We start from the raw sequence: 27,365 nt of genomic DNA, 5'->3' as shown, positions 1-27,365 counted from the left end.
GAGAAGACCGGCAGAATCTACCCAGGGCATCCGAATGACTTTAATGGTGATGTACGTATTTATTCATTTAAATATATATATATATATTATTTGATACGGAGTCTTATCGGGATAATACCCATTTGCTCCTGGTTTACCAGAACGCACGTGTAGTAGTGTCGCCACTAGGTGGCGGTAGAACGTCACTTTAAAAGTGAGTAACTAACTCGGACTTAAATTCCACGATTAATATGACCACATTCACGCGCGCGATCACAACGCGGCAGTTGCATTAAATAATTATATTAGCTGTATTATTCGTTTTGTTTCCAATGACGACACCAACGTGCTCAATAAAATGGCAGGATATTCGCACGTCGTTCTTAATCACTATTTCATTGTTATAAAGAAATGACTTTTCAGCGTCCTGGCTGTAGCCATGGCAACGCCGCCAGCATCAGTGAGCGGTCGGAAACTGCGACCAGCCACATAATCTTCCTCTGCCGCGCCTCGCGCTGGTGGCTGTTGGGGGCGTGAGTCCACTCGAGGAGGCGGGGCTGTCAGCGGGACCTGGACTCCACACCTTCCAGTGGCAGACCCGCCTCCTCCCGCGCCCAGCTGGGGAGGCTGCTGTCACCGTAGGGCGCGGAGTCAGATCCACGCGCGGAAACTGAGAGAGTCATCGGCATGATATGCAACAAAAACGGAGACTGTAGAAGAGACCCGACCAGCTCCGGGAGTCTCTCCTCGCTCATCCCCCGGCAGGTGGATGGAGGGGTAGCGGCTGAGGACGGCAGGTGTCCAACCATGGACGGAACCGCCCCGGGGTCCCTGAGCCAGGGCTCCGAGGTCAAGACCGTGGAGGAGAGGAAGGACCCCAGAGTTTCCTTCTCGAACCCTGCGAGTCACAAAGGGCAGACTCCGAGTCAGCACTCAAGGACTTCGGTCACTTTCAGCAAGGCGGAGGAGATGGCGGCGGACGATGGCGAGTCCCGGGGGAATCAAACCTACATGCAGCGGCAGTTCAGCGCCATGCTCCAGCCTGGGGTCAACAAATTCTCCCTGCGCATGTTCGGCAGCCAGAAGGCGGTGGAGAAGGAGCAGGAGCGGGTCAAGTCTGCCGGGAACTGGATCATCCATCCTTACAGTGACTTCAGGTGGGTCCACAAAAAGTCTTCACACCCCTCACCCTCCTACAGTCGTAACCTTAAAACTATGACCACAAATGTCTGCAGTGGCCAGTACCTCTTTCTTCATCCTTTCCTTAAAGCTTTAGTTCAAGGTACTGACCACTGCATCCGGGAAGCAGCCTACAGGCTCATGGGCAGCAGTGAAGCCGAGCTCAGCATCAGGACCTCATGTTTCCAGAGCTACTCCATATGAGCTGAAGCTTTGGCCATTCTGATCTGTAGTGCTACACGTTCCAGGTCCAAGATGGAGCCCTCAAGTTTATTTTAAGCAATGCTGAGCTTTAAAATCCACAAGAAAAGATATTCAGGAAATGGCATTCTTGAATCTCAAAATGTAGTATATTCTGCTGTTGCACTTGAACTAATATATGGGGTGAGCCTTTTTTTTCTACAGATGAATACTTGCCTTATTCTGCATTTTGCTCAGTTGACCTCAAGTTTTAGCTTAATTTGTGTGTTTGAATGAAAGTGAATTGATCTTTTCTCAAAAGTGGGGCGTTTTGACTGATCCAAGAGATGAGTCAGCAGTTAACTTCCCTCAGTGGCGCCCATGTACTTTCATCTGACAGCAGTGTCGCTTCGTCTTGGCGTCAAAACAAGATCGGAAACAATTTCATTTCACCGTGATATGTAGTGCTGGATGTTATGTAATGCAGGGAACCATGGAAGACCCTGTTCTACCGGCCTATTCTGCTTCCTTTTACTTGACCATATATGAAAGCTAATTCACCAAAAACTACTCCGATGTTTCCCTCCAGTCAGATACAGTCATTTAATGTAAGACTTGTTTTGTTTGGCCTTCCGCAGCAATACGTGGTCAAAGAAGACGACTGCCTCTCTAAAAACAAAATCCTCAATGAGCTTTTCCACAGTCATGAGAAGCATTCGCCACATTCAGATTATGAGACAGAGATAGGGCCCCCAGCAGTTTAACTGTAACACTGACCATCTTAAGACATTTCCTTTAAGCACTGTGAAGACATTGAGGAGAAGATTCTCCACTGACTTGTTCTCCATCCAGGTTCTACTGGGACTTCTCTATGCTCATGTTTATGGTGGGCAACCTCATCATCATCCCAGTGGGCATCACCTTCTTCAAGGATGAGACCACCACACCCTGGATCATCTTCAACGTGGTGTCGGACACCTTCTTCCTCATGGACCTGGTGCTGAACTTCAGAACTGGCATCGTGTTTGAAGACAACACCGAGATCATCTTGGACCCCAAAAAGATCAAGATGAAATACTTGAAGAGCTGGTTCGTGGTGGACTTCGTCTCGTCCATACCCGTGGATTATTTCTTCCTCATCGTGGAGAAAGGGATCGACTCGGAGGTGTACAAGACAGCACGGGCGCTGCGCATAGTCCGCTTCACCAAAATCCTCAGCCTGCTGCGCCTGCTCAGGTTGTCCCGACTGATCCGCTACATCCACCAGTGGGAGGAGGTAAGAGCTCCTCTCTCACTCGGCAGATGCTTGTGGAGCTCAAACACTCCTTTATCACATGTTCTAGCGGCGGTTTAAGGTTCCAGTCTAATATCTACTGACTCAAATGTTGTGCTCGGGCTGAGTGTCAAGCACTTGGTAGGATTGCTGCAAACCAGCTTGCTGGAGCTCTGCAGGATCGCGTTCATTTATCAGGGAGGAAAAAAAAACAGGATAATAAACAATCAGGGCGCTCATAATTTAATTACTGTCTCCTCAAGGATTCTCTTTTCTCTTCCGCGCTGCCTCATCAATTCATTTTGAAAGCAGACTCATTATTCTTCGGCCTCGGAATCACAACAGATTTTCTATAATGTCTTTTGCCTGTTGGTGTCGTCATGAAGTGGCAGATCACCAAGTCAGTAGCTGACATGGAGCCACCCCACAGAGAGGAAATACACCAGGCTCACTTCTGCTTGGTGCTTTACTCACCAGGCAGGTCACAGGGGGAAGAATCGGTTTGGACTCACCTCATGGTGCCGCTCCTGCTGAGCAACCACTGCTGGCAGTGACTAAGACCCTGGATTTAAAAATCAGTTTAGGCTGGACTGAGCGCATGGTCATCCCTGTGCATGTCTGCAGCCATGATCACGACTCGTGTCAGAAATAAACTGCCAATTTCCCGGAGCAGGAAGTTGGTATCTCTGCACTTGACAAGCCTTCAGCCTGAGTCAGAGACAGTGATTACGGGAAAATGGAGTTTTGTAAATGGAGGAAAGCTCTTGAAGCAGAACCAAACTCTTGTCAGGAGCCATAGTTTTCAATGCCATTGCTCTGTTTCTCTGTCTCAGTTACTTTGAAAAAGTAATCCGACTACTGATTACTGATTACTCCCTCAAAAAGTAACTCAGTTACTTTACTGATTATTTGAATTCAAAAGTAACTAAGTTAGATTACAAGTTACTTCTCAAGTTACATTTGGCAGCCGACTACAGCTCTCATCGCCCAAACAATATCTTTTATGTCAGTTTTGAGGTTGGAGTTCTTGGGGGTCCAGTGTTTTTCCATGTTTGGGGTCATTTTTTTAGTGCAATCTCAGTTATATGAATGTACAGTCAATGTTTTACTTTGACACACTCTAACCCACTGGAGCGAAAATCACACACAAAAAGCAACAAGTATGAAAAACTAAACAAAGTGATATATTGCCAGTTATATAACAAAACGTAGGGAATGCCCCATTACTTTTATTATTATTTTAAAAAATGCAACATCAGTACATCACGTCATCTTCCTGCACCAAAGAAAAAAAAATGAAATATGAAAATCTATCTTTAAGTGTCGTTTAACTTGATCATAGTTTTGAGGCCTCACTTTCGACACATTTGCGAGGCTACTTTATTTTGCTCTCTTTAACCAGTGATTTCTGTGCGTTGGTGGAGCCTGCAGGGTTAATACCGTCATCTATAGCAGACAGTGGATCAAAGTAGTGGCTGTATTTTCAGCTACAAACGTGCATCTCTCTCCTCACGCCTCTGTTATTTACCGCCGTGTAGCCGGCAGCTTGACACACGGGCTGCCCGAGAGTTGAAGATGTGACTGACGTGTCACGCACATGACCTCATGCCCAAAGAAGCAGCTGTAGAAAGAAAATGTCAATATTTCGCTTCCCGACAATGGCAACAATAGTAACGCACGGTAACTTAGATAAGTATCTTTAATTTGATTACTTTGTTTGAAATAGTCATGCGTTAGATCACTCGTTACAGAAAAAGGTTGATATACAAGTAACGCGTTACTAAGTAACTGAAAATAAGAAATACAGTGGTACCTCGGTTCCGTTCCAGAAGGCCGTTCGAGAAGCGAATTGTTAAAAATCTGAATAAATTTTTCCCATTACAATGAATGGAAAAAGAACTAATGCGTTCCAAGCCTTAAAATAGGCTTTTGTAGGAGTGAATGTAGAGCGTCTGCTGCAGGTGCGCTGTTCCTCTATGTGTGTGGCCGCTGCATGTGGGAGGGGTTGCCGAGTGAGTGACGTCTCTCCAGAAGTGAAGAGGTGCCCGGTGCGTGTCCAGCTCTGAATGTGCGCTTCTGTGCAGTTTGGCTGTGACAAAGTCATAAACCAAGTCACGCTCTGTCCCAGACTCGCCTCATCCCTGTCCCAGCTCCAGCCCACAACAGGACATCAAACCCTGGAGTGAGCGCTACAGCCTCGGAGGTGTGGAGAGCGAGCACCTCCCCTGTGACACTCTACCACGGTCCAGTGTGGAGACAGGAAAGGTTTTACACCTCAATATGAAGAAAAAACAGTCAGTAAATGTAGCTAACGGGACACGTCTACATACAGAGACTGCGTTATACACAATAACAAAGCGTGTCGTGGGTCAGCTGATCCGGTCCGCACACATTATGGTTTTTCAGGCTTTTTGCGGGAGCGTTCGAGTTCTGGATTTTTGTTGGAAATCCGAAGCAAAAAAATCTCGAATTTTTTGTTCGAACACCGATTTGTTCGAAGTCCGGGACGTTCGAAAACCGAGGTACCACTGTAATTAAAATAGTCTCTGCCCAAAACGTCCACATACTTGCTCATGGGCAACAATGAGAAGTTCCGGTGTCAGTAATGGGGCTCGACCCAGTTGTTGTCTGACAGTGACACATAGCCAGGTGCAGCGCTGGCGTCTGGGGGCACATTAGAGCCGGAGTCTCATTAATCATGACGGGATGCCTCCTAAGTGCTTGGTGCCGTTCTTCTTCCCCAAATTAGTAGCCATCATTAGCCATTACTCAAAACAGTAAAACCAGCGTGAGTTATGTGGGTTACACTCATGTCCTGTGAACACGTGGCTTGCATTAGAACAATAACTGACGCACGTCCATAAGCAATTGCTTGCTGGTGATAAACACCACTCAGTCCACAGGTGCCACTTCAACAGTTACAGCTGAACAGAAGACTTAACATTACAGAGGTGTCAAACCCGCTCACCCGAGGGAGCAGCATTATAAACACTGTGTGAGGTGTGGGCCAAACAAGACACACTCCATTTGTAGCTCATTTCAGTCTGAACTTATGATACTTTCCCTTCTTCACCATCTACTCCTTTTCGTCCTTGACTTACCAGTGTTTTACTGCTTCCCAATTATTTATTCCTCCACTTCCACATTCATTGTCCAAAGGAATTGACACTAAAGAACAGCGAAGCCTAAAAGACTGTGATCTTTTGTGTCTCATCATATCGGCGTCTTTAAAAAGGGGCTAAAGTTCATTCTCCCGAGCTGCCTTGGATTTGGTTTCTCATTTATAGTTTGAGGTTTGGAGGTCAAAATCCCAGCATAAGGGCCCTGATGCTGATGAAACGATGGCTGACTTCTGCTTCTGCTTCAACATTAGATGCAAAAAAACACTTGCCCCGCAAGTGTGTGTCGTGTCCTTAGTAGTGGTCAGAGCCAGCGCAAGTCAAGACTCAATTAAGATTTAGAGTTTCACTAGTACTTTTAGGAGGTTTACTGTTGGACTATTGTGTGTTAGAAAATGTTCCGCCTGTTTTGATGCCTCTGGAACTATCAACCGGTCTGTGACAAGAGGCGGACAGTAGATTTAGAAATTCAGAGAGACCCAGAGTGAGAGCAGCGAGGCCTCCGAGGGGACGGCATGAGTCATTCCACATCTGACCTGGTGGCTTTTACAAAACTTACAATTCTTAGAAGACACTCTTTGTCTTTTCATGGCAACACTGACACACAAGCACTCACATACTTGTATCTATCCTTATGAGGACCTCTCATTGCCGTAATGCTTTCCCCAGCCTCTCAGTCTAAACCAAACAATCCAAATCACACGGATAACCTTAACCAGGACTCTGAACCAAAGTGAAACCCGATATAATGAGTCAGTTATTTTGACATTTTAACCCTCAAAACTCTATGTGGATTGGCTAAAATGTCCACACTAAGCAAAAAAATCCACACGACACAAGAATATTAATGCATGTACACACACAGTCCAGTTTTATTTTTTATGTGGAGTTAGGTTAGGGTTAGGGTTGTGGGGACATTTCATTGACTTTCACGCTTTCAGCAGCTTCTCACCCTAAACCTTTAAACCCAACTTTAACCAGGACCTAAACCAAACTAAATTTAAATATAATGAACCAGTCATTTTGAACTTGTTATTTTGAGGTTTTAATCCTCAAATTGATGCTTAAACTTTTAAATGCATATGGTCCCCACAGGTATAGCTTTACAAGGACCACACAGACACACACACACAGGTTTGTCACGCCATTTTTGTGAGGTTTCTCATTACCATAATACTTTGCCCAGCCTCTCACCTTAAGCCTAACCATCCAAAACAAATGGCTCACTTTAGTCAGTACTCTCACATACACGCATACAAAAAAATGTAAAGCTCAAATGACAAGCACAAACATACAGGTTCATCACATAGGAATCTGTCTGTGAACAGGAAACAACTGCCTGTTTCCATCGACAGGGAAGTGACAGCCGTGTAGGTTGTGCGTTTGCTCTGAATAGTAAATATTCCTGTTTGCTCAGCTCATCTTTTTCGCACCAGCATACATTTCCTCACTAGCGTTCACTCACTCACACATTGCCAAAGGCGGTGTCAACAACCCTGACATCTGGTTTGCTCAAATGAGGGATCTCCTGCGTACTTTCTCGCACCCCAATCTCTGACGGACAAATGTGTGATCTAGGACCACTGTAATAACTCGTTCTCTTACCAGATCTTCCACATGACCTATGACCTGGCCAGTGCTGTGATGAGAATCTTCAACCTGATCGGAATGATGCTGCTTCTGTGTCACTGGGATGGCTGCCTGCAGTTCCTAGTCCCCATGTTGCAGGACTTCCCATCGGATTGCTGGGTGTCCCTCAACAAGATGGTGGTAGGTCATTCCCACGCCACGTATTGTGTTTTGTGTTGCATGTTTCTTCCTCTGTCAGACACACGCTGAGTTGCTAAACTATTAACAATTCATCTCAAACTCTCTTTCATGACTTATGTACATGTTTTCACATCCTAACTCGAGTGCGGCTGTGGCAGCCAGACACACTGTCATCGTTTTGCTCCGGCAGCATTCACAGTTTCCCTCCTTGTTTTTGACTGACAGCCGTAGTCATCATTTCACTGAAGGAGCGGGAAGCTGCAACTGAAAAACACGCTCTCGACGCCTTCACTTTCATCAAATCGCTGGCGAATAAGTGTGTGTCTCACTGTCCTTAAAAACATCAATCCTCCTGCGAGGCGGGATTATCCCGCCGCTGTTATGCAAGCGTCCGTGACAGGTGGTTTCCTGACCGATTGGCTGTTAGATCAATGGCAACAGGCTTGAAACAGAGGCCGCCTCATCATGGAGGGAGGCTTCCTTCTGTCTGCTCTGTACATAACAACATTATCCTCCTTTCAATTACTCAAGCGTTCCACCAGGTGGATTTGAGTTATGGCGACTATTGTTCATTAGTCAGACTGTATTCATTTCTCCATATAGAGCCATGTGTTTTATACAGTAGGACTATCAAGCACAGCAGTGGGTGCTGCTGCCTCGCCCCCCAGTTTGACCCTGGACTGCAGGTGACTATTGGTCTGTTCTGAGTTGGTTTGTTCTCCTCATGCTTGGGTGGGTTTCTTCTGAGTTCTCCTCCCATGGTCCATAATCCTACAAGCTTATTATGCTCTCAGAAATGGGTGTCTGTTTGCATTTTTAGCTTGTGCTGGCAACCTCTCCTCCTCACGTCTTCACACGCCAACGACACGAACCCCCCCGTTTAGTTAGCACATAGCTTAAGAGATTCATAAACACAAACAACTCTGTTCTTGCACTTGAAATAACATTGCAAAAACATCCATCACATTCTTATTTTCTTTTGGTTCTTGGTACTCCAGTGCTTAACTTATAAATAAATATACAAGTTAAGCAATATTAAATATTACAAATATTATAAATATTATGATCGCTGCTATAAAAACAGCCAGTTGGAGGTGAATTGCTGACATACAGAGTTCAGATATTGTTGATATCATAGGAAACTAGAATATATTTTTTTAGAAAATTAAATGTAATTCAACATAAAAAAAACATTTTTAGACATATTCATCTCCGCTTGGCTTCATAATTATATATTTTTATAGTTTGTTAAGATGCCAAATCATTGAAGCATCCCAAACACTGGCAATGAGATCTTTCTGTTTGGATTCCATGTTTACCTGTTGGCGTCCTCCCATATTAAACCTCCTAAGCCAAGCCTCACAGCACTTCATATGCTACATACCGCACCGTATCTTTTCAACAATAACTTCGCTGGTGCTTGTTCACAATCCTGTTAAATGTGCCGACGTCTCTTCGTGCCATGACTTGCTGGAGCAGATTCAAGCTGAGATTCTAAAAGGCTGTAGAGTCTGAGGATGCTTCCAACACAAACACTCACTCGTGACTACACTGTCATGCATCATTGATGCACCGTTCCTCTGTTATATTCCCTCTAAATATGTTATGTACAATTAACCGCCGTCTCAGCTGCGCACTGGGCAGCCAAGGAAACACATCAAATGGATGATTCGATTTCTTCCTTCGCTCTGTTGAGGATCTTCTTGATTAGCTTAGTGTGCTACTATGAAGGCGGCCATCGTCCTCAACCGAGTCAGAGAGCTTGCCGATCCCATGGTCAAATCAGCCGTTGACTTTTTCTTTTTTAGGATTTGAAAACACAATATTGGCGAACATTATTTACTGAATTCTCTTTGCTATCGTAAAATGTAGTAGCCATATATACTATATATATATATATACCGACATGACAAAGGGTGCGTTCCAATTCCTTCCTTTGTCCTCAACCTCAATCCTCAAAGATGTGCTTTCTGCGAGGATCAAAGACTGTCCCAATTCTTAGGAAGTTATATTGAGGATTGAGGAACACGACTAAGGAACGTAGCTTCCTCATTGTTGAGGGACTCTGCGACCTCCCTCAGTGTTGAAGAATACCCAGAATTCTTTGCGTAGTATCAAATATGGCGTCGACAACAAAGAGCCCGAGCTACTGTACAAATGTAAGTATATTCTTTCTTAATGGAGACATAAAAGACAAAAGACACGAACACAGCTGCGACATTGTCGCTGATCCTGTAAATACGTCTTGGTCCATCAGCCCTCTTTTTCTTCGTCTTCTGAATTGACAGATGGAACGCTGCTCTGGCATCATGCTGCCCCCACCAGGCTTGGAACATACCTGCATTAAGGAGTGTTAAGGAGTGTCACTTCCTTAACCCTTGGTTTTGAGGAATGATTTTGAGGGTTATAGATTGAAGACTAAGGTTGAGGGTTAAGGATTGAATTGGCATATATGACTACATAATAAAATATTTATATAGAAATAATAACATACAATTTCCTTTTCTTGAATGTTTGAAGCATACTGTTGATGTTGAAGTTTTTGTTCTTTGTCTTCATCCCAACTTACCCTCAAGACTGTCTGTGGGGCTCAACACTGCAACCGATAATACCTTTTACATAATAAAGTGAATGTGCTGATGAAACACTGCAGTAGCAAATGTTTTTAGTCGGAAAAAAAACAAACAAACCAAAAGCTCCTTCAATGGTTTGGCGAACATTAGAGTTGGAACACACGGCAACAAAAGGCAGTGGCTAGTGGAATGAATGGGGTTTTCTCTCAGATCTCCTCCTCCTGCAAAGCATCTTGGTGGAGCACTGCAAAGAAGTGTTCTGTTCCAAAAACATGAAGTTCTGCGCACCACCTCTCTAAATGCTCATTCTTCAACATCTGGCACAAGCCTCCTGCCCTCGCCCTTTTATGAAAGCACATTTGACTGGCAAATGAAATGCAAATGTCCCCGGAAAGCCCCTCAGATCGCTGCAGTCAATCAGCGCCCGGGTGACTGCCTCACCTCTTGTCCCAGATCGGGACACAAGTGCACACACATGCTGCGTAAAGCCAAGGCGGTGGCATGAAGCACATCTGCTGGAGGACGCGTGGTGCAGGAGTGATGGTTGAGGGTTTTTTATTGAAGGAGAGTGTGAGCACCAATCGGAGAGAGAAAACTGTGCAGCTGCTCATTAACACTCGCTCTGCTTCTCCTCTGCTGAGATAAGATGATGATCAGGCTCCTGTCAGAACTCCACAGAGTATAACACTCTCACCCAGCAGGACACTCGCTCCTCTGCTCTCCCTCACGACTTAATTCAGCCCCTCCATCACCCGGCCTGTCACCCTGGCATAAAATATTTTTCCTCTGTGGATCTTATTGGTCTATTTTGGGCTGCGCAGACAGGCTGAGGTCATCAGGTGAAGTCATTGTAGCTTGAAGCTTATTGGAAAAGAAGCCTTCCCGGAATGAGGGAGAACCTTCTGAAATCTCCAGCCTGACGCCTTCATCTTCTCTTGCAGAACGACTCGTGGAGTGAGCTCTATTCCTTCGCCCTGTTCAAGGCCATGAGTCACATGCTGTGCATCGGTTATGGAAGACAAGCCCCCGAGAGCATGTCGGACATCTGGCTGACCATGCTCAGTATGATTGTGGGCGCCACCTGCTATGCCATGTTCATTGGGCACGCCACCGCACTCATCCAGTCTCTGGACTCATCCAGGCGCCAGTATCAGGAGAAGGTGGGAACACTCATTTTCATTTGGTAGGGATCACTTTGTACTGTGAGGAAAAAATGACACCAGAAAATTGGAAGCTTGAGAAAAAATATATTTTATTATATCTCCTCCATCTACCACGTGATGTCTTATCTTCGCACTGTGCACCCTGCTACTAAGGCCGTGGGCATTTCATAGTATTACGTCAAAGTCTTGACATCACAGGAGAGCACAACATGAATCAGTTTACCGTATTTTTTGGACTGTAAATGACAGCTTTTTATTTTTCAGTCTTTCATTTGTACTGTGTCTCACCCATGGTTGAGAAGGTCGATTGCAAAGCTAGAAAAAAAAATGCAAAAGCTAGAAACGTGATGGCGTGTGATAACAACGTCACAACAACAGGAAATCACAACACATATCATAGAAATGGACACGATTTGGGGTGGATTTAAATCCAGAGGGAAACGTCATATTAACAAAATGACAGGAACACTCCTGTGGAACTAAAGTTCCGTCATACAAGGATGAATACGAATGACTTTGTGGGACAACTTTGCTGACGTTACACTCTTTGCAATGGATTTTGTAAAATAATTTCCAAAAAAAAACCTTATTGTCCAGTGCAACTTATTTGTTTTTTTTCTTCTTCATGATGTATTTTTCGAATGGTGCAAGTTATACTCCATAATCACTTAGGATCTGAAAAATACTGCAATAACTGGCGTGTGCCTTCACGTCCTTTCCTCTTGGTTCAAACATGGGACGGGCAGTTGACAGCTCTTAGGAACACTTCATACAGGCCTTTTGGATGAAGCGTGGTGACAGTGGGATTCTCTAGCTGCCTCTCAGGTGAGTGGTACCTGGGTGCCGGGGTGGACGTGTTTAGGATGCAGAGTACCAGGAATTGTAGAGCAGTGATTCTTAACCATAGGGCCGAGGCCCATGGTTGGGCTGCAGACGCCCCCTGGAGGGCCGCTAGAAGTTTTTAGTTTTACACCTCTGGGCCGTGAGATGCTCAGTTTTAATACACTTGCCACATATGGTGGCAGTAGTGTGTCATTGAATTGTCTGTACAGCTGGAAATTTGTGATAGTTACCCACTGTGGAGAAGTTCTTGAAAAGAAAAAATTATAAAGAAAGTGATGGCGCCCCCAACAGTAAAAACTGTTCACATTTCATTTACACTTAACTTGTCTTCTGTAGAGTTTATTTATGAAAAAAAAATGATATAGAATTTATTCATGACGTACAGTTTTTCCAATTTTTTCAACAGTTTGCATCAAGTGGATTTTTTTCTTTTTGTTTTCTTTAGTAAATTAAATGAACATGACTTTTAACTGGTTCTGCTGCTGTTTGGAGTTTTCAATGACAAATATCTTTGGGCCGATCACATGGTTTCATGTCATTTCACAAGGTTTTGGCTTGTTTACATGTATGGTGAAAATGAAATCAGTAATTCTGAAATCAGAAATCGGTAATCACAGTAATAAATCAGTTCTTTTCTTTTTGAAAGATGGGCCCAGAAAGGTTAAGAATCCATTGTGGAGGACAGTGAATTGATGGATGATGGTGGACGATGAATGTTGCAGGCACAATGCTCTTCTCTGGCTCCTCTAAGAGTCTGTTCCTCGTGAGCTATTTTCAACTTTACAGAGAGGCACGAGAAAGTAGTTTATCTCCATCAGAGACAGTGACTTCAGGTGGAGGTGGTGGCCTGTCCGCCGTAGCTCCACTACACTTTGCCTCAGCGCAACCTCCACTCCTCATGACAAATGACTGGTTTCCTGAATAACCAGGTGACTTTTCTTCAGATGCAGAATTGGTTCAACATCAGGAAATTAGTTGAACCTTCTGAGAAACTCCAGCTGGATCTGTAATGTTCATATCAGAGCGGACATTTTGATTTGTCCCTCAATTTATGGGGCTAATGGTATCTTTTCTTAAGGAGGTATATACACAGAAGGTCATGATGCAAACTCTTCCCATCAAATATTCAAGTCAGTGGTTTTAACTGTAGACAGTCAAGCTGATCACCAACGGGACTCTGGGACAAAGACCCAAACACAAACGCGCGCACACACACACACACACACACACACACACACACACACACACACACACACACACACACACACACACACACACACACAAGCGCACACACACACACACAAACGCACACACACACACACAAGCGCACACACACAAGCGCACACACACACACAAGCGCACACACACATGGCAAGATGCTTTGTGGCTCTTTAATCTGCCGTTCCCCACTTTGGCGCTAGATTTGACACGAGAGGGTTGGTTCATTGGATTCTGATGCTCTTTAATGGGAATGGCATCTGTTCCATTAGGCGATATCCACTGCTGCAGCTCGTTGGGTGACTCGTTACAACTCCCGATCAAAGCATTGGCCCCGGTCCGGCGACAGTAGGTCGCCATGTCATCTGTTGTCTGCGTCTCGCTGGAGTCCTCGGATCCTGGGTGATGTCAAAGTGTCGATTGTGGTGCCAACAAGCAGGTCGGACTGAAGCTTGGCAGCATTTGCAACAGAGATCTGATCGCGCTTGTTCTGACTGTGCAGGGACTTGTGGCTTCGTGTAGTGAGAGGATTCAACTGTTAAGTGAAAGCTTTTGTTCAGAGGTCAAATTAGAAAAGAAACTGAGTAACAGTTTTACAAACACCCATTATCAGTCCAACTCACTACACTGGCTGCCACCACAGTCACGGATTTAAATGCTGTTTTTGTACGTGCACTCAGTAATATTACTCAATAAATATTTATGGTTTGTTATTTTCACAATTTAAACAGTTTCTATTAGTATGGTGAATAAATAAATGTGGAGACTTCCAAGCTTTTTTTATTCGTGCATCGAACAAGGGCTGTCAATAACAATAAAGCTAATAATTGGAGAGAAGTCAAGTCATTTAAATCTCGTGACATATTGTCACGGAGGCAGCCTGATGACAGATTCACTGCAGCGTTGACTGGGATTTGAAGCAGTGACAGGTCAGTTTACATGTTTACAACAATGTACCTGCAGGCAATGATAATCCTATTGAAAAGGAGGCAGTGGCCTGGCTCCTGACTCCATCTCCACCTCTGGAAGGCAGAGCATGCTGGACGACCGGGAGATGCTGAATGGCATGGTCATCAGCACAAAAGGTCAAAGGTGAAGCTGTAGGAAGTGCTGAGCCTTTCAACGGATTTATTTAAGAGATCCCGTAAGGATTTTCATAATGGATGACGTGAAGTGATGAATTCTAATGATTTTATTTCAATAATTAAAATGTGTTCTCTGAAGCCAGCACTTGTTTTAGTGGAGCGGCGAAAAGTGAAAGAACTGTACAAATGATGAAACATACTACTGAGTACTTGTAAAGGACCAAATCCTGGATCCTTGAAATCTATTGATCTTTACCCTTTTTTTGTTGCCACCAATGTGGTTTCATCTCAAATCACCATCTGAAAGCTGGGCTTTTATAGGAGAACCTCTTCTCATATAACAGCCATTTCAGTCGCGCCCCGGAACTTCTGCAGAACAACGTTGAGCAGATTCTTCTCAGTATGAACTTGGTGTGTGATTAAAATATTTTAGAAGCAGTAGACTAGAGCTATGGTGCACTGGTCTACAGAAAAAAACAGATTGCAAAATGTATGCAGCTGCAGCAGTGCGTATAATGCAAGGGAGATAAATGGAGGGCGGTGTTGGACCGCTGGTTGAGGCACTTGTTAGAGTGTTTTGTTTTTTTTTAATTGGAATGATATTTGAACATTATTGTTTCACTCACTCTGTGAGTGGAAGTGAGGCCGCCAGTCTGCTCAGTAGAAGCACACTAGCAAAATACAGGCCAGGGTTGAAAAAATGTGACTGTGAGTTTGTAAGATAGTTCAGTCCAAATTCATCATCTGAGTTTGTTTTTCCGTTGGCCTTGGAGTACTTACTACATCATAACTTTAAAAAAATGTTACAACAGTGTCATACACAGTGAAAAACTGTAATTTATCATGGAAAAAGAAGCATATTCTTTTATTATATTCGACAGTCATACAGCGACTGAGGTGACCTCAATATAATTGTTTAGTTTAATGGTTTAAGCCACATAATGTACAGTACAGCTACTTTAGCTGACTCTGGAGAGAAGAAGAATGGGGTTAGGTTGGTGTTCACCCAGGGGTTAGGTTCATCATGAGCCATTAGTTTGAAAATATAGAACTTAAGCAGCAGACATTTTGAATATAAATGAGGCTGCTGAGGATGTTTCGGTACCAATAGCTTCCACAGAAAGTCCAAAAATACACCATACAGGAAAATCCCTCACACTTGACTGTAATTGTTCTCAAACTCTGTTACCTGTTCTCCTGTGGAGGTCCCAATAAAATCATTCCTGCCCAAATCAAACAACTCCCGACTCCTCTTCTGCTCTCCGCAGCCGCTGCACGTGACTGTTATCTGTCAGCGAGCTAATTGACAGAATACACACAATCCAGGGCTTATCACTTTCAGCTGCTCCGTTCCCTGCAAAATAAATGAAATACATCCCACTGGAAGGCTGGGTGAGGTCTCTCCTCCACTCCGACTCCATTTGTTCATCATTTACCAGCTGCACACGCCAGGGGACACTCTCATTCATGGCTCCACTTGCTGATAAAACCTACTTGTTTGGACCTCGACTGTCAAGGCAGATCTGTCATCACACGTCTGCCGTCTGCACGACAGCCAAATAAGTCGCTCGCCCTCTTACGTCAACCACAGCTTCTGGTAGCTGAACACTGAAAGCACATTTAGGCAGAGGAAACACTCCGTCTGTTCATTTAAGGTCATGGATCCACTGCCTCTTCTCAGAATGGCTGAAGTCAGTCTCAGTCCCGAAGAGGTATTTTGGGAACATGTGGCGAGGTAGTTATTTATAGTCTCCTCTGCCTTGCTGTTTATCTGTCCTAATACAGTGTATGTGGCGTCTCGGATGTTTATCGTCGCTGGTTGCACGCACCCCCGTACTTGGCTTGTCACATCCAGAGTTGTGACACTCAGTGACATGATCCATTAGCACAAGGCCAATCTAATTTCTTCCCTCCCTCCGCCTCAGCTTACAGTGACAGCTATGCATCATGTCTGTGAGCAGAGATGGACTGAGGTGAAAGAGCTCCGAAACACCCAATACCATGCAGGAACGTGATGATGTTGCCTTGTTTTGGAGAGTCCCACGTGTGGACAGCTATTGTTTGGCCCCTGTGTTTGAAATAGCAGAATAGAATTTGTAAAATGTGTGAATGCAATGTTTCATAGATATTGCTTAATTGATATGTGCTTTCAAAAATACTTCACTGTCTTTCCCATTCTTTGTTACCAAGTTAAAAGTGTCATTTTGCTTGCTAACTGCCATCTAATGTACAGGATATGAACCCAGAGCCAGTGAGAGTGCTGAATCTAAGTAGGCCATGTGCTGAAAGATAACACACAATATGGCACTTCGAAGGTACGGTATGTCTTAAGTCAAGTCTGATCAGCTGGACTCTGCTTCACAGTTTTTTGCTCTTTAATCTCATTTTAAAAAAGGACCACCAGCATATTTAATGTTTTGGCGGCTTTCCTCAGATGTCATTGTCTGGTTCTGAGCAGGCGGCTGACTCTCCAGTACACAGCCTCCTCAGCACTAACAGACACAGAGCAGCGCATGAGACAGTGGTTCCTTTGACATGGATTCTTTGAATGTGCAGAAAAATCGGAGGACATCTCTATCTCCACACAACACACAAATGTACACTTTGCAAGACCATTTGCGTTCAGGAGAATACTTATGGATAGTTTTAGTAACTTTTTGTGGATTGTTGAGGAGAAAAGGAATTTACCAAATAATATAAAATAGTTGGAGATAGTATAAATGATGCATATTCTTCTAAGGCTTTACTACTGGGACAGCAAAGTATCAATAACTTGAAGTATTTAAACACAAAATGGCATTTTTATGTGCCAATAATTACGAATAAATATGTGGCTTTAGGATTTGGGACAATTAATGGTGCAAGTAGTAGAGTATAGAGATGCATTCTCTGTTCTAAACACAACACAGTGTTTGACAGGACATCACTTCCTATAGCCAGTTGTGAATAACAATGAATCACATTAACAACGAATCACTCCACATTACATTACAAGTGTAGTTCAAAGGCCACTTTACACTGGTGAAATCATGCATTGAGCACCAGCTGTGAGTGGCACAGAATCACCAAACTCAGCGGCACATTGGGTGAACCAGGGTAAATTTGATCCTACACAAAGACAACAACTAAACAAATCCTGATTTCCATGAAAATCCTAAACCAAGATGCAGCTTTTTCTCTAGTGTAGTTGCCTCTTACAGCTTCATCAAATAGGGAGACTGTGTCTCCGCCGGTCGGTCCATGGGACCTAAGGAAAACAAAAATGAACGGAAGTCTATGGGTTAGATGAAAGTTATTTTCTAGTCCACTCATGCCTTGGATCAAACATAAGATGTACCTCAATTTAAATGATAAATAAAGATGTGAGTTTTGACTACATTTGACATGTAATTAATACTTATTTGGACTACAAAAATGTTGTATGTATGACGTCGCAGCAGAATCTGCTCTGCTGCTAATGTAAATGCTCAGGGTATTAACCTACCAAAGGTAAAATAACTTTTGCTGCCAAGTGGAAAAGCAGTGTTCACCATCGACTTGCGTTCACATGCTTTAGCGTCCCATGAGGTGGAAGTAGATGGCCGTGACTTAAACTCCCCACACCAGAACAGTACAGAGTAATTTGAGATTATCCCTCTTATTCCTCAATATTTCCAAAAAAACATTGTTTGTTACTGACTCTCGTTTCTAATTTTGTCGTAAAGCATTCACTTCTTATAAGCCTTTTCCCACTATTTATATTATGACTGACAAGCCCACTAATCTGAGTCTGGTGCCAAGCAAATTGCAAAGTTAATAAAACTCTGCTTCTCCCGCTTCTCTGTAACTCGCCACATCAATAACAGAAAAGCCACCGAGACGTCGTTTCCACTTAACTGAGAGTGTGACTCGCAGAATCCTCAGGCAGGAAGCGCTTAATAGCAGCCGCCCAGTTTATCCCCACTTCTGATTGAATGAGCTGCAGAGTCGGCTGCATCTTTATTGTTAGTGACACACGACAATTTGTGCAGTTTATTTTGAGTCGTTTCTATTTGTCGTGTTTCGAAGAAGGCGAACAGTGATTGAAGATGAAGCACGGACCTCTGTGAATGAAACTGCAACCAGATGCAAATCAAATTGCAAAATGGTTGTCAATTCATGTTGCCTCTGCTCTGTTGAATTCCACGGAAACAATTGGTAACGGATGTTTCACGGAACTGTGAGCAACAAAGAGGCACATAAACAATGTAGAAAGCAAAATGAAGGGAAACAGATTTATTCATATCTAATCTAATCTAATCTAAAACTTGCATGTGTCTGAATTTGAAAAGCACTCCTACATTTTTTTTGTACTACATGCCCCATAATGCAATACAACAGTTGAAGTTATAGTTATAGCTCAGAGCAACACTAAACTGCAACACTCATGACACAAATAAATAACAAATACATGTTCTACATGTAGCTGTTCTACATGTCTGCAACAACAAACTTTCACTTCTGTCACTTGATGCCAGTTATGCAAATAGCAATTCCTCTATATCTCTGAACAACCAAATTTAAAGGCAAACAGCCCAGACGGTGGAAATAAAAACGTCTTTGTTTTCAAAGGATGCACAGGCGATTTAGAAATAAATGCTGGCTGGAGTTTTCTATAATATCAGGGTGGGCTGGTGGTGAGGCTTGCAGGTGTGAATGGTCACATATATTGTCATATTTGAGGAATAAATCAAACAATGAGCCCCTGAGGCTTCTTCCCCTCAGTGACAAAAGACAATTGTTAGATTCTCTTCGCTGCCGTTCCATTTACACCGCAGACTCGGCGGCTGCTGTTTCCACTGGGAGCTCCATACAAGCGCCGCGATGAGAAGGGGACAATAATAATGCTCGTGAACTTCAGTCCAATATGGCATTTCCAGTCAGCAAACACTGTTCATAACCCCATCACTTTTCATATTGACCTTACTACTTATTTATGGATTCCAACAGGAAAACAAACAGTGAGCTAGAACAGAAGCCCAAGTCCACAAATTCCATTTAATTATTAAAACACAGCGTTTCTATCTCGTGTCTGTGAGTTTGTGTTCATAAATTATGAAATGCTAAAGAGTGGCTGGCATGTTTCCACGTCGATCGAATCATGTCATCGAGATAATATGTTTCACAAACATTTTTCTTCATCAAACACAGTTGGGCAGGAAGGATCCTCCTGGGCTTCACGGATCTGTCATGTTAATCTGAGTTTTGCTGCCCCAGAAATGGGTCACATCATCTATATGTGGAGTTTCTGCGAGTGTGGGGGGTATTTGATCAGGCAGCAGGACCAAAGGTTGTCTTGCTCGCTCCTCTGGGATCACACAGCACAGCGGTACTGAAGAGGAGCATCTGGAGTGACCTCCTCACAGAGCAGTGGACCAACATCAACTGCACTTTTACACATATCGTTATGTTTTTTTTTTTTTTATCAAGAGTGCAGTGCAGTTTTATTCTAAATCTTTCTAAATGAAGAATTGCTCTGAGTCACTGAATCACCTTTTGTGCCACTAATCACTTTCCTCTCCTCCAGTACAAGCAAGTGGAGCAGTACATGTCGTTCCACAAACTTCCTGCAGACTTCCGCCAGAAAATCCACGACTACTACGAACACAGATACCAGGGCAAGATGTTTGATGAGGAGAACATCCTGGAGGAGCTTAATGAGCCTTTGCGAGAGGTATGGAAAGAGCAGAGCGTCTGATCTAACCACGAGTGAGAGCCACAGACAAGCTTGACTCAGAAGCAAAGCTGTTGTGATACTACAGCCACCGTGTCATAATGGAGTCCTTTTGCTTTTAACATTCCAGACTATAAGTTATTTGTTGCCCAGCAGATGTTGTTCATGGTCCTCTGCATCCAAAATCTTATCTGTGCCTCCTGCCAGCTGACTCTGTTTTGATAGGACCGAACGTTTGATGAGATCAGAGCAGCGTGGAAAACCACATTCTGGAACGTTGATCTACCTGTCTTACATACCAAGTCAGGTGTGAACGGCGGTGTTCCCTTTCAGGAAATCGTCAACTTCAACTGCCGCAAACTGGTGGCCTCCATGCCGCTGTTCGCCAACGCCGACCCGAACTTTGTGACAGCCATGTTGACCAAGCTGAGGTTCGAGGTCTTCCAGCCGCTCGACTACATCATCCGAGAGGGAACCATCGGCAAGAAGATGTACTTCATCCAGCACGGCGTGGTGAGCGTCCTGACCAAAGGAAACATCAGCATGAAGTTGATGGACGGCTCCTACTTTGGAGGTGCGGCACCACCTTCCTTCTGAAGTTTACTAACATTTACTATCTGCTTGATGGTGTGGAAAACCAGATGTGAGCAATACAATTAAATTTACCACGCAGCTGCTTATGGCAGGGAGCAGTGTTTGCTGTCATCCTCTCATTGGTGTAAAAAGCTCCTATAGAGATACATCTCATGCCTCTAAAACTGAAGAGACTGAACCTGCATGCTGGAACTTTCCCAGAAAGAAGTCATTCCTGGTCTCCGCTTCCATCTCAATGTTTGTTGGAGCTCAGGATAGTTGCAGTCACATCATCCCAGCTCCTCCACTCCATGGTGATGCACCATGTCAACAATCCCCTCCCAGCGGATGTGTTGGCTACACTGTGATGGTCACTCATTACAAACACGCATAAACACACAAACGCCTCATGGGTTTTGCTGAATGACCTAAATTGTCCACATCTGCTGCCCTGAAGAGTTTCATCATTAAAACAGCCCACAAGATGTTTAACGGTGTGTTGTAGCATCTGGAGTGCATGCGTCAAACTCAAGGCCCAGGGGCCAAATCCGGCCTCACCAAGTCATCGTGTGTGGCCCGCCAGTGCTATAAATGCATGAAAGGAAATTCAACAATTTCAGAGAGAGTGTCAACATTTGCTGAGGGATATTATTAAGTGTAAATCTGGAAAATGTGTGCTGGTAAAAGGAAATTCAAGGAATGATGAGAAGGTGGATGAGACTTGTCCTCTGTGTGTTCAATACTGGAGGAAGAATTGTGGCGTTTAACACCCTGATCTAGATTTTGAAGAGTCAAAACTGGACTATGAGCTTGAAAACAGTGACTCGTCGCTGCTGTGGCTTCATGAGTGCCGCAGTGTTTTTAACCACATTACAACTATGTTGAAGGCTCGTGCGTGTGAAATTGAACGTGTCCCATTTCCTGCATGAACGATTGTGAGACAGAAGAGCGGCGGTTCAAAAGGCGCATCAAGGTCGGCCCGCCGCTGGCATTTGTGGTAAAACCTCTGAAATAGTAATTATACTTACAAAAATAACACCGAAGTGGAGGCCTCCCAAAACAATGACTGCCTGCTGTGATGACGCTGACACAACTTCAGCAGTTTTACGACCACTACGACAGGATACCATCATTTTACCTTTATATATTGATGCGTATATTTCAGTCAGACATGGTCAGTGAGAATGAATTAGAATGTATTTCACCATTGTTTTCATGATTGACTGTGGTCTCTCTCTCTCTCTCTCTCGGTCTGCAGAGATCTGTCTGCTGACCCGTGGCAGGCGGACAGCCAGTGTGCGAGCAGACACCTACTGTCGCCTCTACTCCCTCTCTGTGGATAATTTTAATGAAGTGCTGGAGGAGTACCCAATGATGAGGAGGGCCTTTGAGACCGTTGCCATCGACAGGTTGGACAGAATAGGTGAGTCGAATGAGGATTTTCACTGCCGTGCCAGCCGTAGTAAATAGTATAAGAATAATGTTTAGATTGTTAGATATATATATATATATACTTGTATTAATTGCTGTTGCACAACATGAGTTGACTGGTGATGTAAGAAGAGGTCCTGCCATGCTCCTGCAACAAAACAAACACCAACAAACAGCAATGTTTCTGTTTTTATCCCTCTATTTTATATTTTAAAAAAATGCTGCTCTGGTGTTGTTTATGTGCTGTCGAATTACTGGTGGCTGAGGCACCTCTTGGAGCAATCCTGGGCCCTTTTTACTGTAGGTGGACTGTGTATGCTCTCTTGTGAATTTGTGAGTAAGTCCCAAGCAGAGGTGAATGTTCATCATGTTCTTTTTTTTTTTTTGTGATGGACTAGTGACCTGTCCAGGGTGTTGCTCGCCCCAAGTAGCTGGACCAGTGTGCGGTCTGTTGTGACCGCATTAAGGGAATAAACAGAAGACAAGGATTGTGTTTGGTATGGAGGGCATTTAGCTTTGTCTGACTCTTGTTGCTTTGTTAGTTCTCATTTCTCAACAGACAAGAGTTTCTGATTTGCTGTGAACTCAGTGCAGAAATAGAATTGTACTGACCTAAATATTTTGTTTAAAATAAGCCCTGTATTGTGGCATCACTGTGGCCAACGTTGTTCTTATTTCAGACTTCAGCCAATGGGAAAGGGATCTTTTTCTTAAGCAAATACATTTGTGTGTGTCTCGTAAGATAGACCACAATGATGCTATATTATTTTTATTTCTATTTACTATATATATTGCAACTGTGGGACTAATAAAAGCTAATCTAACTATAGATTAATCTAACTATATAGATACATTTGTTTATATAAAGTGAATTTCTTTGTTTTGGGTTAGTAATACGAGCAGTTAGTATTTTTACATTTTTCTCTAACTTTTTATTTTCATAATGGTGTTTCTGTTTTGACAAGCTGATACTATTCATTGACTATTACAGATTGTAAGAACAATACTTGAAGTTTATTAAAAAAAACCATTGGTACGGGTTATTGATTCAGATTGCTCAACTCAATATGATTTCAGTTTGGTTAGAAATATTTCAGTCAAAGAGAACTATCACTGTAACTAGTGGTGGGAGCCTCGAACTATTGTTAAAAATACTAATGTTTACATTCCAATTCAATTGACGAGAGGAAAACAAAAGGTGAGTTAAACAAAGCACTTACACAAAATCTAATCGAGAGACGCGAGAAAGCAGAAACTGGAGCGAAGAAAACAAACTAAGGAGGCACGAGAGAATGGAGGGTCGAGAGAGAGTTTACCATGAGGACCTGAAGCAACCATCTGGCAGCGCAGACTGGAACCCAGGTGTAGAAATCAGCGGAGTCTGATCAGTGGAATGGTATCCAGCTGAAGAGACAGATGGAAAAGGAAACGACACACCGGAACATAGGAATTAACAAAATAAAAGCAAAAGAGAAACGAAACATGACCAGCCATCTATACTAGAAAAATCATTTCACATGATCCATTCTGGCATTTAATGAATCCATTTCTCCATTTTTTTCCCTTAACATTAAGAAAAAGCACTCAATAGTTTATTTTTGCTGTTTCTTTAGTCAATGTTGATATTTTGATATTTGAATATGTTGATATTTTGCTACATTAATATTATTAAATTATTCTCATTATATTATATTGTGTTAAGTCAATGGAGTTCTTTGTCTTTTCCCCATGATATATTTATTTTTATCCCAGACGACTGGTCAAGAGTAAAAATGGGACGAATCCAAACCTTTGTGCTGCAGTTACATCCGCTTCCAGTGAGTCTGTATGTGTCAATGAAAGCCAGCATTATGCCTGAGTGACAAAGTCCACAGGTACGGTCTCATCAGCATACGAGCCACTAAAGAGATTAAACCAAGCATGGGGGAGTCGTACAGCTGTCAAAACAGTGACAGCTGGGATGAAGTGAATGAACGGTGTTCACTGGGAAGCCTCGCTAGATAAAGGAAGTGGAGGGTGAAAACATATTCATGCCAGTGAATAATTTATGACCGCTTTTCTCCCGAGCGATTGTTTCACAGGGAAACAATGCTTCCTGTGAATTCCTGTCGTAGCAGAAGGCTGCATGTCTGTGGGACATTGTGTGTCCACTTACACCGACCTAACAAAGTAACACTATGTTGTCATATTGATTTTGCAGGTTGGTAGCACACATTTTCTATTGACGCACATTGAGACATGTCCCATTTCCTCACATTGTCCAAGTTCACAGAGGCGAAAATGTCACCTCCATTGCTACTTGACTCCCATCACAACTATCACACACACATGGCAACCCACCAAGGTATTGTTTGAAACCCCTACACTGTCTCACCGACCTGTTTGGGGCTATAGTCTATTTATCTTTGTACTCATTCATTTCTTGCACTTCCTGTCTTAATGGGCTTTTGAGGGTTTGAAGACTGCCTTAGCTTCTTGGACAGTTTCATGAATATAAAGATCATCTTTCCCTTCCTGCAGGCAAGAAGAACTCCATCCTGATGCACAAAGTTCAGCACGATCTGAACTCCGGGGTCTTTAACAACCGTGAGAACGAGATGATCCAGGAGATTGTGAAATACGACAGAGAAATGGTCCAGCAGGTTGACGTTCCTCGACCACGTGCCATGTCCATGACACCGTCTCTGCACAGTGGGATCTACACACCGTCAGGTTCCTCAGCGCAGCTGCCAAACTCTGCCATTGCCACGCTGCAGCAGGCCGTGGCCATGAGTCTCTGTTCCTCCATGCAAGGGAACCCTGTAGGATCCGGAACTCTTCAGTCTCCAAGGATGGTGAGAAAGTTCCAGATGATGCAAACAATGTCAAGCCAGGCCTCTCCACTGCAGTCACAGCTTCTTGCTTCAGGTGCAATTGCACCACTTATTTCCAGCCCCTCTGTCCAGAGTCCACTTGCAGCGGGAGGTCGATCCTTCCAGTATGGCTCCAGTGGTCCCACCTCTGGATCCCAGCTCTCTCTAGCCCAGCAGCAGTTGTCAAGCCCAGCACATCGACCCAGCTCACACAAAAGCACACATTCTCTGTACATGGGAAGTCTGAGCCAAGACGCCCGAGCGCTGTCAGCCTCTCAGCCCTCACTGCCTCACGATGGCCTACAGCCTGCCGCCCCCAGTCCTCCCAACTCCACACGAGTTTCCTCCACCTCCATCGGACCTCCCCAGACTGGACAGACCGTTGTCCGCACTGCGGTACCTCACAGGGTGGCGTTGCCCCACCAGATGTCTGTCGGAGCCTTTCCCGAGCCAGCCTTGCCCATTCAGGGTTTTGCGGGGTTGGCAGTAGGGGGAGCTGTTCCTGACTCTCGGTTACCTAAGAAGGACTCCATTGTGAGCCTTCCAGAGACAGACCAGATCAGAATAAGATCCAGGCTATCCTCAAACTTGTGAGAGGGACTGGACTGCAGACACTTTGCAGAGTTTTCTCTCCGGACGTTCTCTTTACGAAGTTTTGTTTGACTATTCGAATGTAGGAAAGGTAGATGCAGTTGGACCTGGATTCTGAGACAATAGCTTTGCAGATGCCCTGTTCATGAGTCATGATGTTTTAGCCTGCGTCATTCTAGAGAACTGTCCTCCGGTGATGAAAGTAACTGTCAAAATAGACCCGTGGCCATTTACTTTAATGTTCGTCATAACTAATATCTCAGTATGGCTTATCATAATAACGTGCTAAAAATAGAACTCACTGCCAGAGCAGATGCTTTGCATCCTTTGATTACCTAAACCCACAATGTTATACAATGTACTTACACTGTACTTACTGCCTTTTCTACTGCCATTCTGCCTTCCAAGTGCCCCAAGTGAGCAGCAGCCAGATGAATAGAAGCCTTAACAGGCTCATTCGTGATAAACTTTTTTATTGTAAACCATTGAAAAACATGTCCATTTGTTTAGCGAGGAAGTTGTTAACCTACTAGAGAATGGGCAATTCTCTAGAATGACACCACAGAGGAATATCGGCGTTGCCACCTACTCCATTAGACAAATCTTAATTTTAAAGTACATCCCCTGGATATTCTTTTTCGAACGATATCATTTACGACAACAACTCTCCCTCTAAACAACTATCATAGTTTGTATGTCTAAAATGTTTGCCCTCCGCATCGCACGTCTGGCACCATTCATAATCGTAACAGATCACAAGGCTGAGCCCGAGGCTGGTTTTCGCCACGCTTGTGATTGGTGTCAGAACTGGGTGTTAACCTGAAGCCACTGCACTTAGTCTGTTGATGAATGTTATGAACAACATGTGAAGGAGAGGTGAGTAGCTTCGCGACAGTTTTATAGTAGCTCATTTTCATCCAAAGACTTTTGATGGAATTCTTTTGAGTTAGATTGGATTTTTAGTTAGATGCGAAGATAAATAATCTTTGGTGTCTTTATTTAGGATGTAAATAAGTGAGCATTATAAGGTCAAGGGGGATGGAAATGAACCCTATATAACCCCCACATTTAATCTGTGGCATTGCTGAAGCCAAAATTGTTCATGAAATTTGCTTCCAAAAATAAAAAAGTGGTCCAGAAAAGAAAAAAAGAAGTTGCGATCGACTGTGGATTATGTGCAGGAAAAACAAATTCCTCTTTCGTAAAATGGTTACTGCTGTTATTTATGTGAAATGAAAATGCAGATATGTAAAGATGTCGGAATATCGGAATGAATTTGGCTTGTTCCGATACCAACGCTGGCGGCCATTTACACTGCCGTCTCTGAGCTTGAGCTGGGTTTTATGTGACTGAACATGTTTACTCCACGTGACACGACCATAACAAACATGAGACATATAAGGAGCAGCACATTCTGTGCCAGGTGTGATGCATCCTTCTCGGCTTCCTGTTTTGAATGATAATTTTGATTACAATGAGGAATGTGATGGCGACGTGTGTTGTCTTCTGTCCTTCATGAGCGCTTGTACTTGTTATGTATTACTGTTTTTTATTTTAAAATATTTATGCAGAAACACATTTTTTTTATGGAACACTTTTTTATTAATCGAATGTCATGTTTTTTGAAAGGAAGTGTTCTGTGTAATTTTTTTATTATTCTAAATATTAAATTATAATATAATGAAATTGATATCTAATATTAGGACAGAAATTATCAAAAAAATACACATATTTTAATAATAACAATATAATCATGATAAAAATAAAAAAGGTAATAAAAAATTTAAATAGATTAATGTAAAAAAAAATGCAAAAAATAAATAAATTATAAATAAAAATAAAAT

At 43.4% G+C, this 27,365-nt stretch overlaps 1 protein-coding gene across 1 annotated transcript; it reads left to right on the top strand.

Moving 5' to 3' along the window:
• The first annotated feature begins 640 nt into the window (after window positions 1–640).
• Window positions 641–27,152, top strand: hcn2b (hyperpolarization activated cyclic nucleotide-gated potassium channel 2b). The gene is made up of 8 exons (XM_053853492.1): window positions 641–1,136; window positions 2,191–2,614; window positions 7,339–7,500; window positions 11,015–11,233; window positions 19,928–20,074; window positions 20,408–20,648; window positions 21,906–22,070; window positions 24,599–27,152. The coding sequence occupies exons 1-8, from the start codon at window positions 667–669 to the stop codon at window positions 25,522–25,524; spliced, it is 2,754 nt and encodes a 917-aa protein (XP_053709467.1). The 5' UTR covers window positions 641–666; the 3' UTR covers window positions 25,525–27,152.
• The last annotated feature ends 213 nt before the right edge of the window (window positions 27,153–27,365 follow it).

This window comes from Synchiropus splendidus, chromosome 1 (genome assembly GCF_027744825.2).
Source record: "Synchiropus splendidus isolate RoL2022-P1 chromosome 1, RoL_Sspl_1.0, whole genome shotgun sequence".
NCBI lineage: Eukaryota > Metazoa > Chordata > Actinopteri > Syngnathiformes > Callionymidae > Synchiropus > Synchiropus splendidus.
The sequence above is the reverse complement of the archived record's forward strand: the minus strand, read 5'-3'. Positions and strand labels throughout refer to the sequence as shown.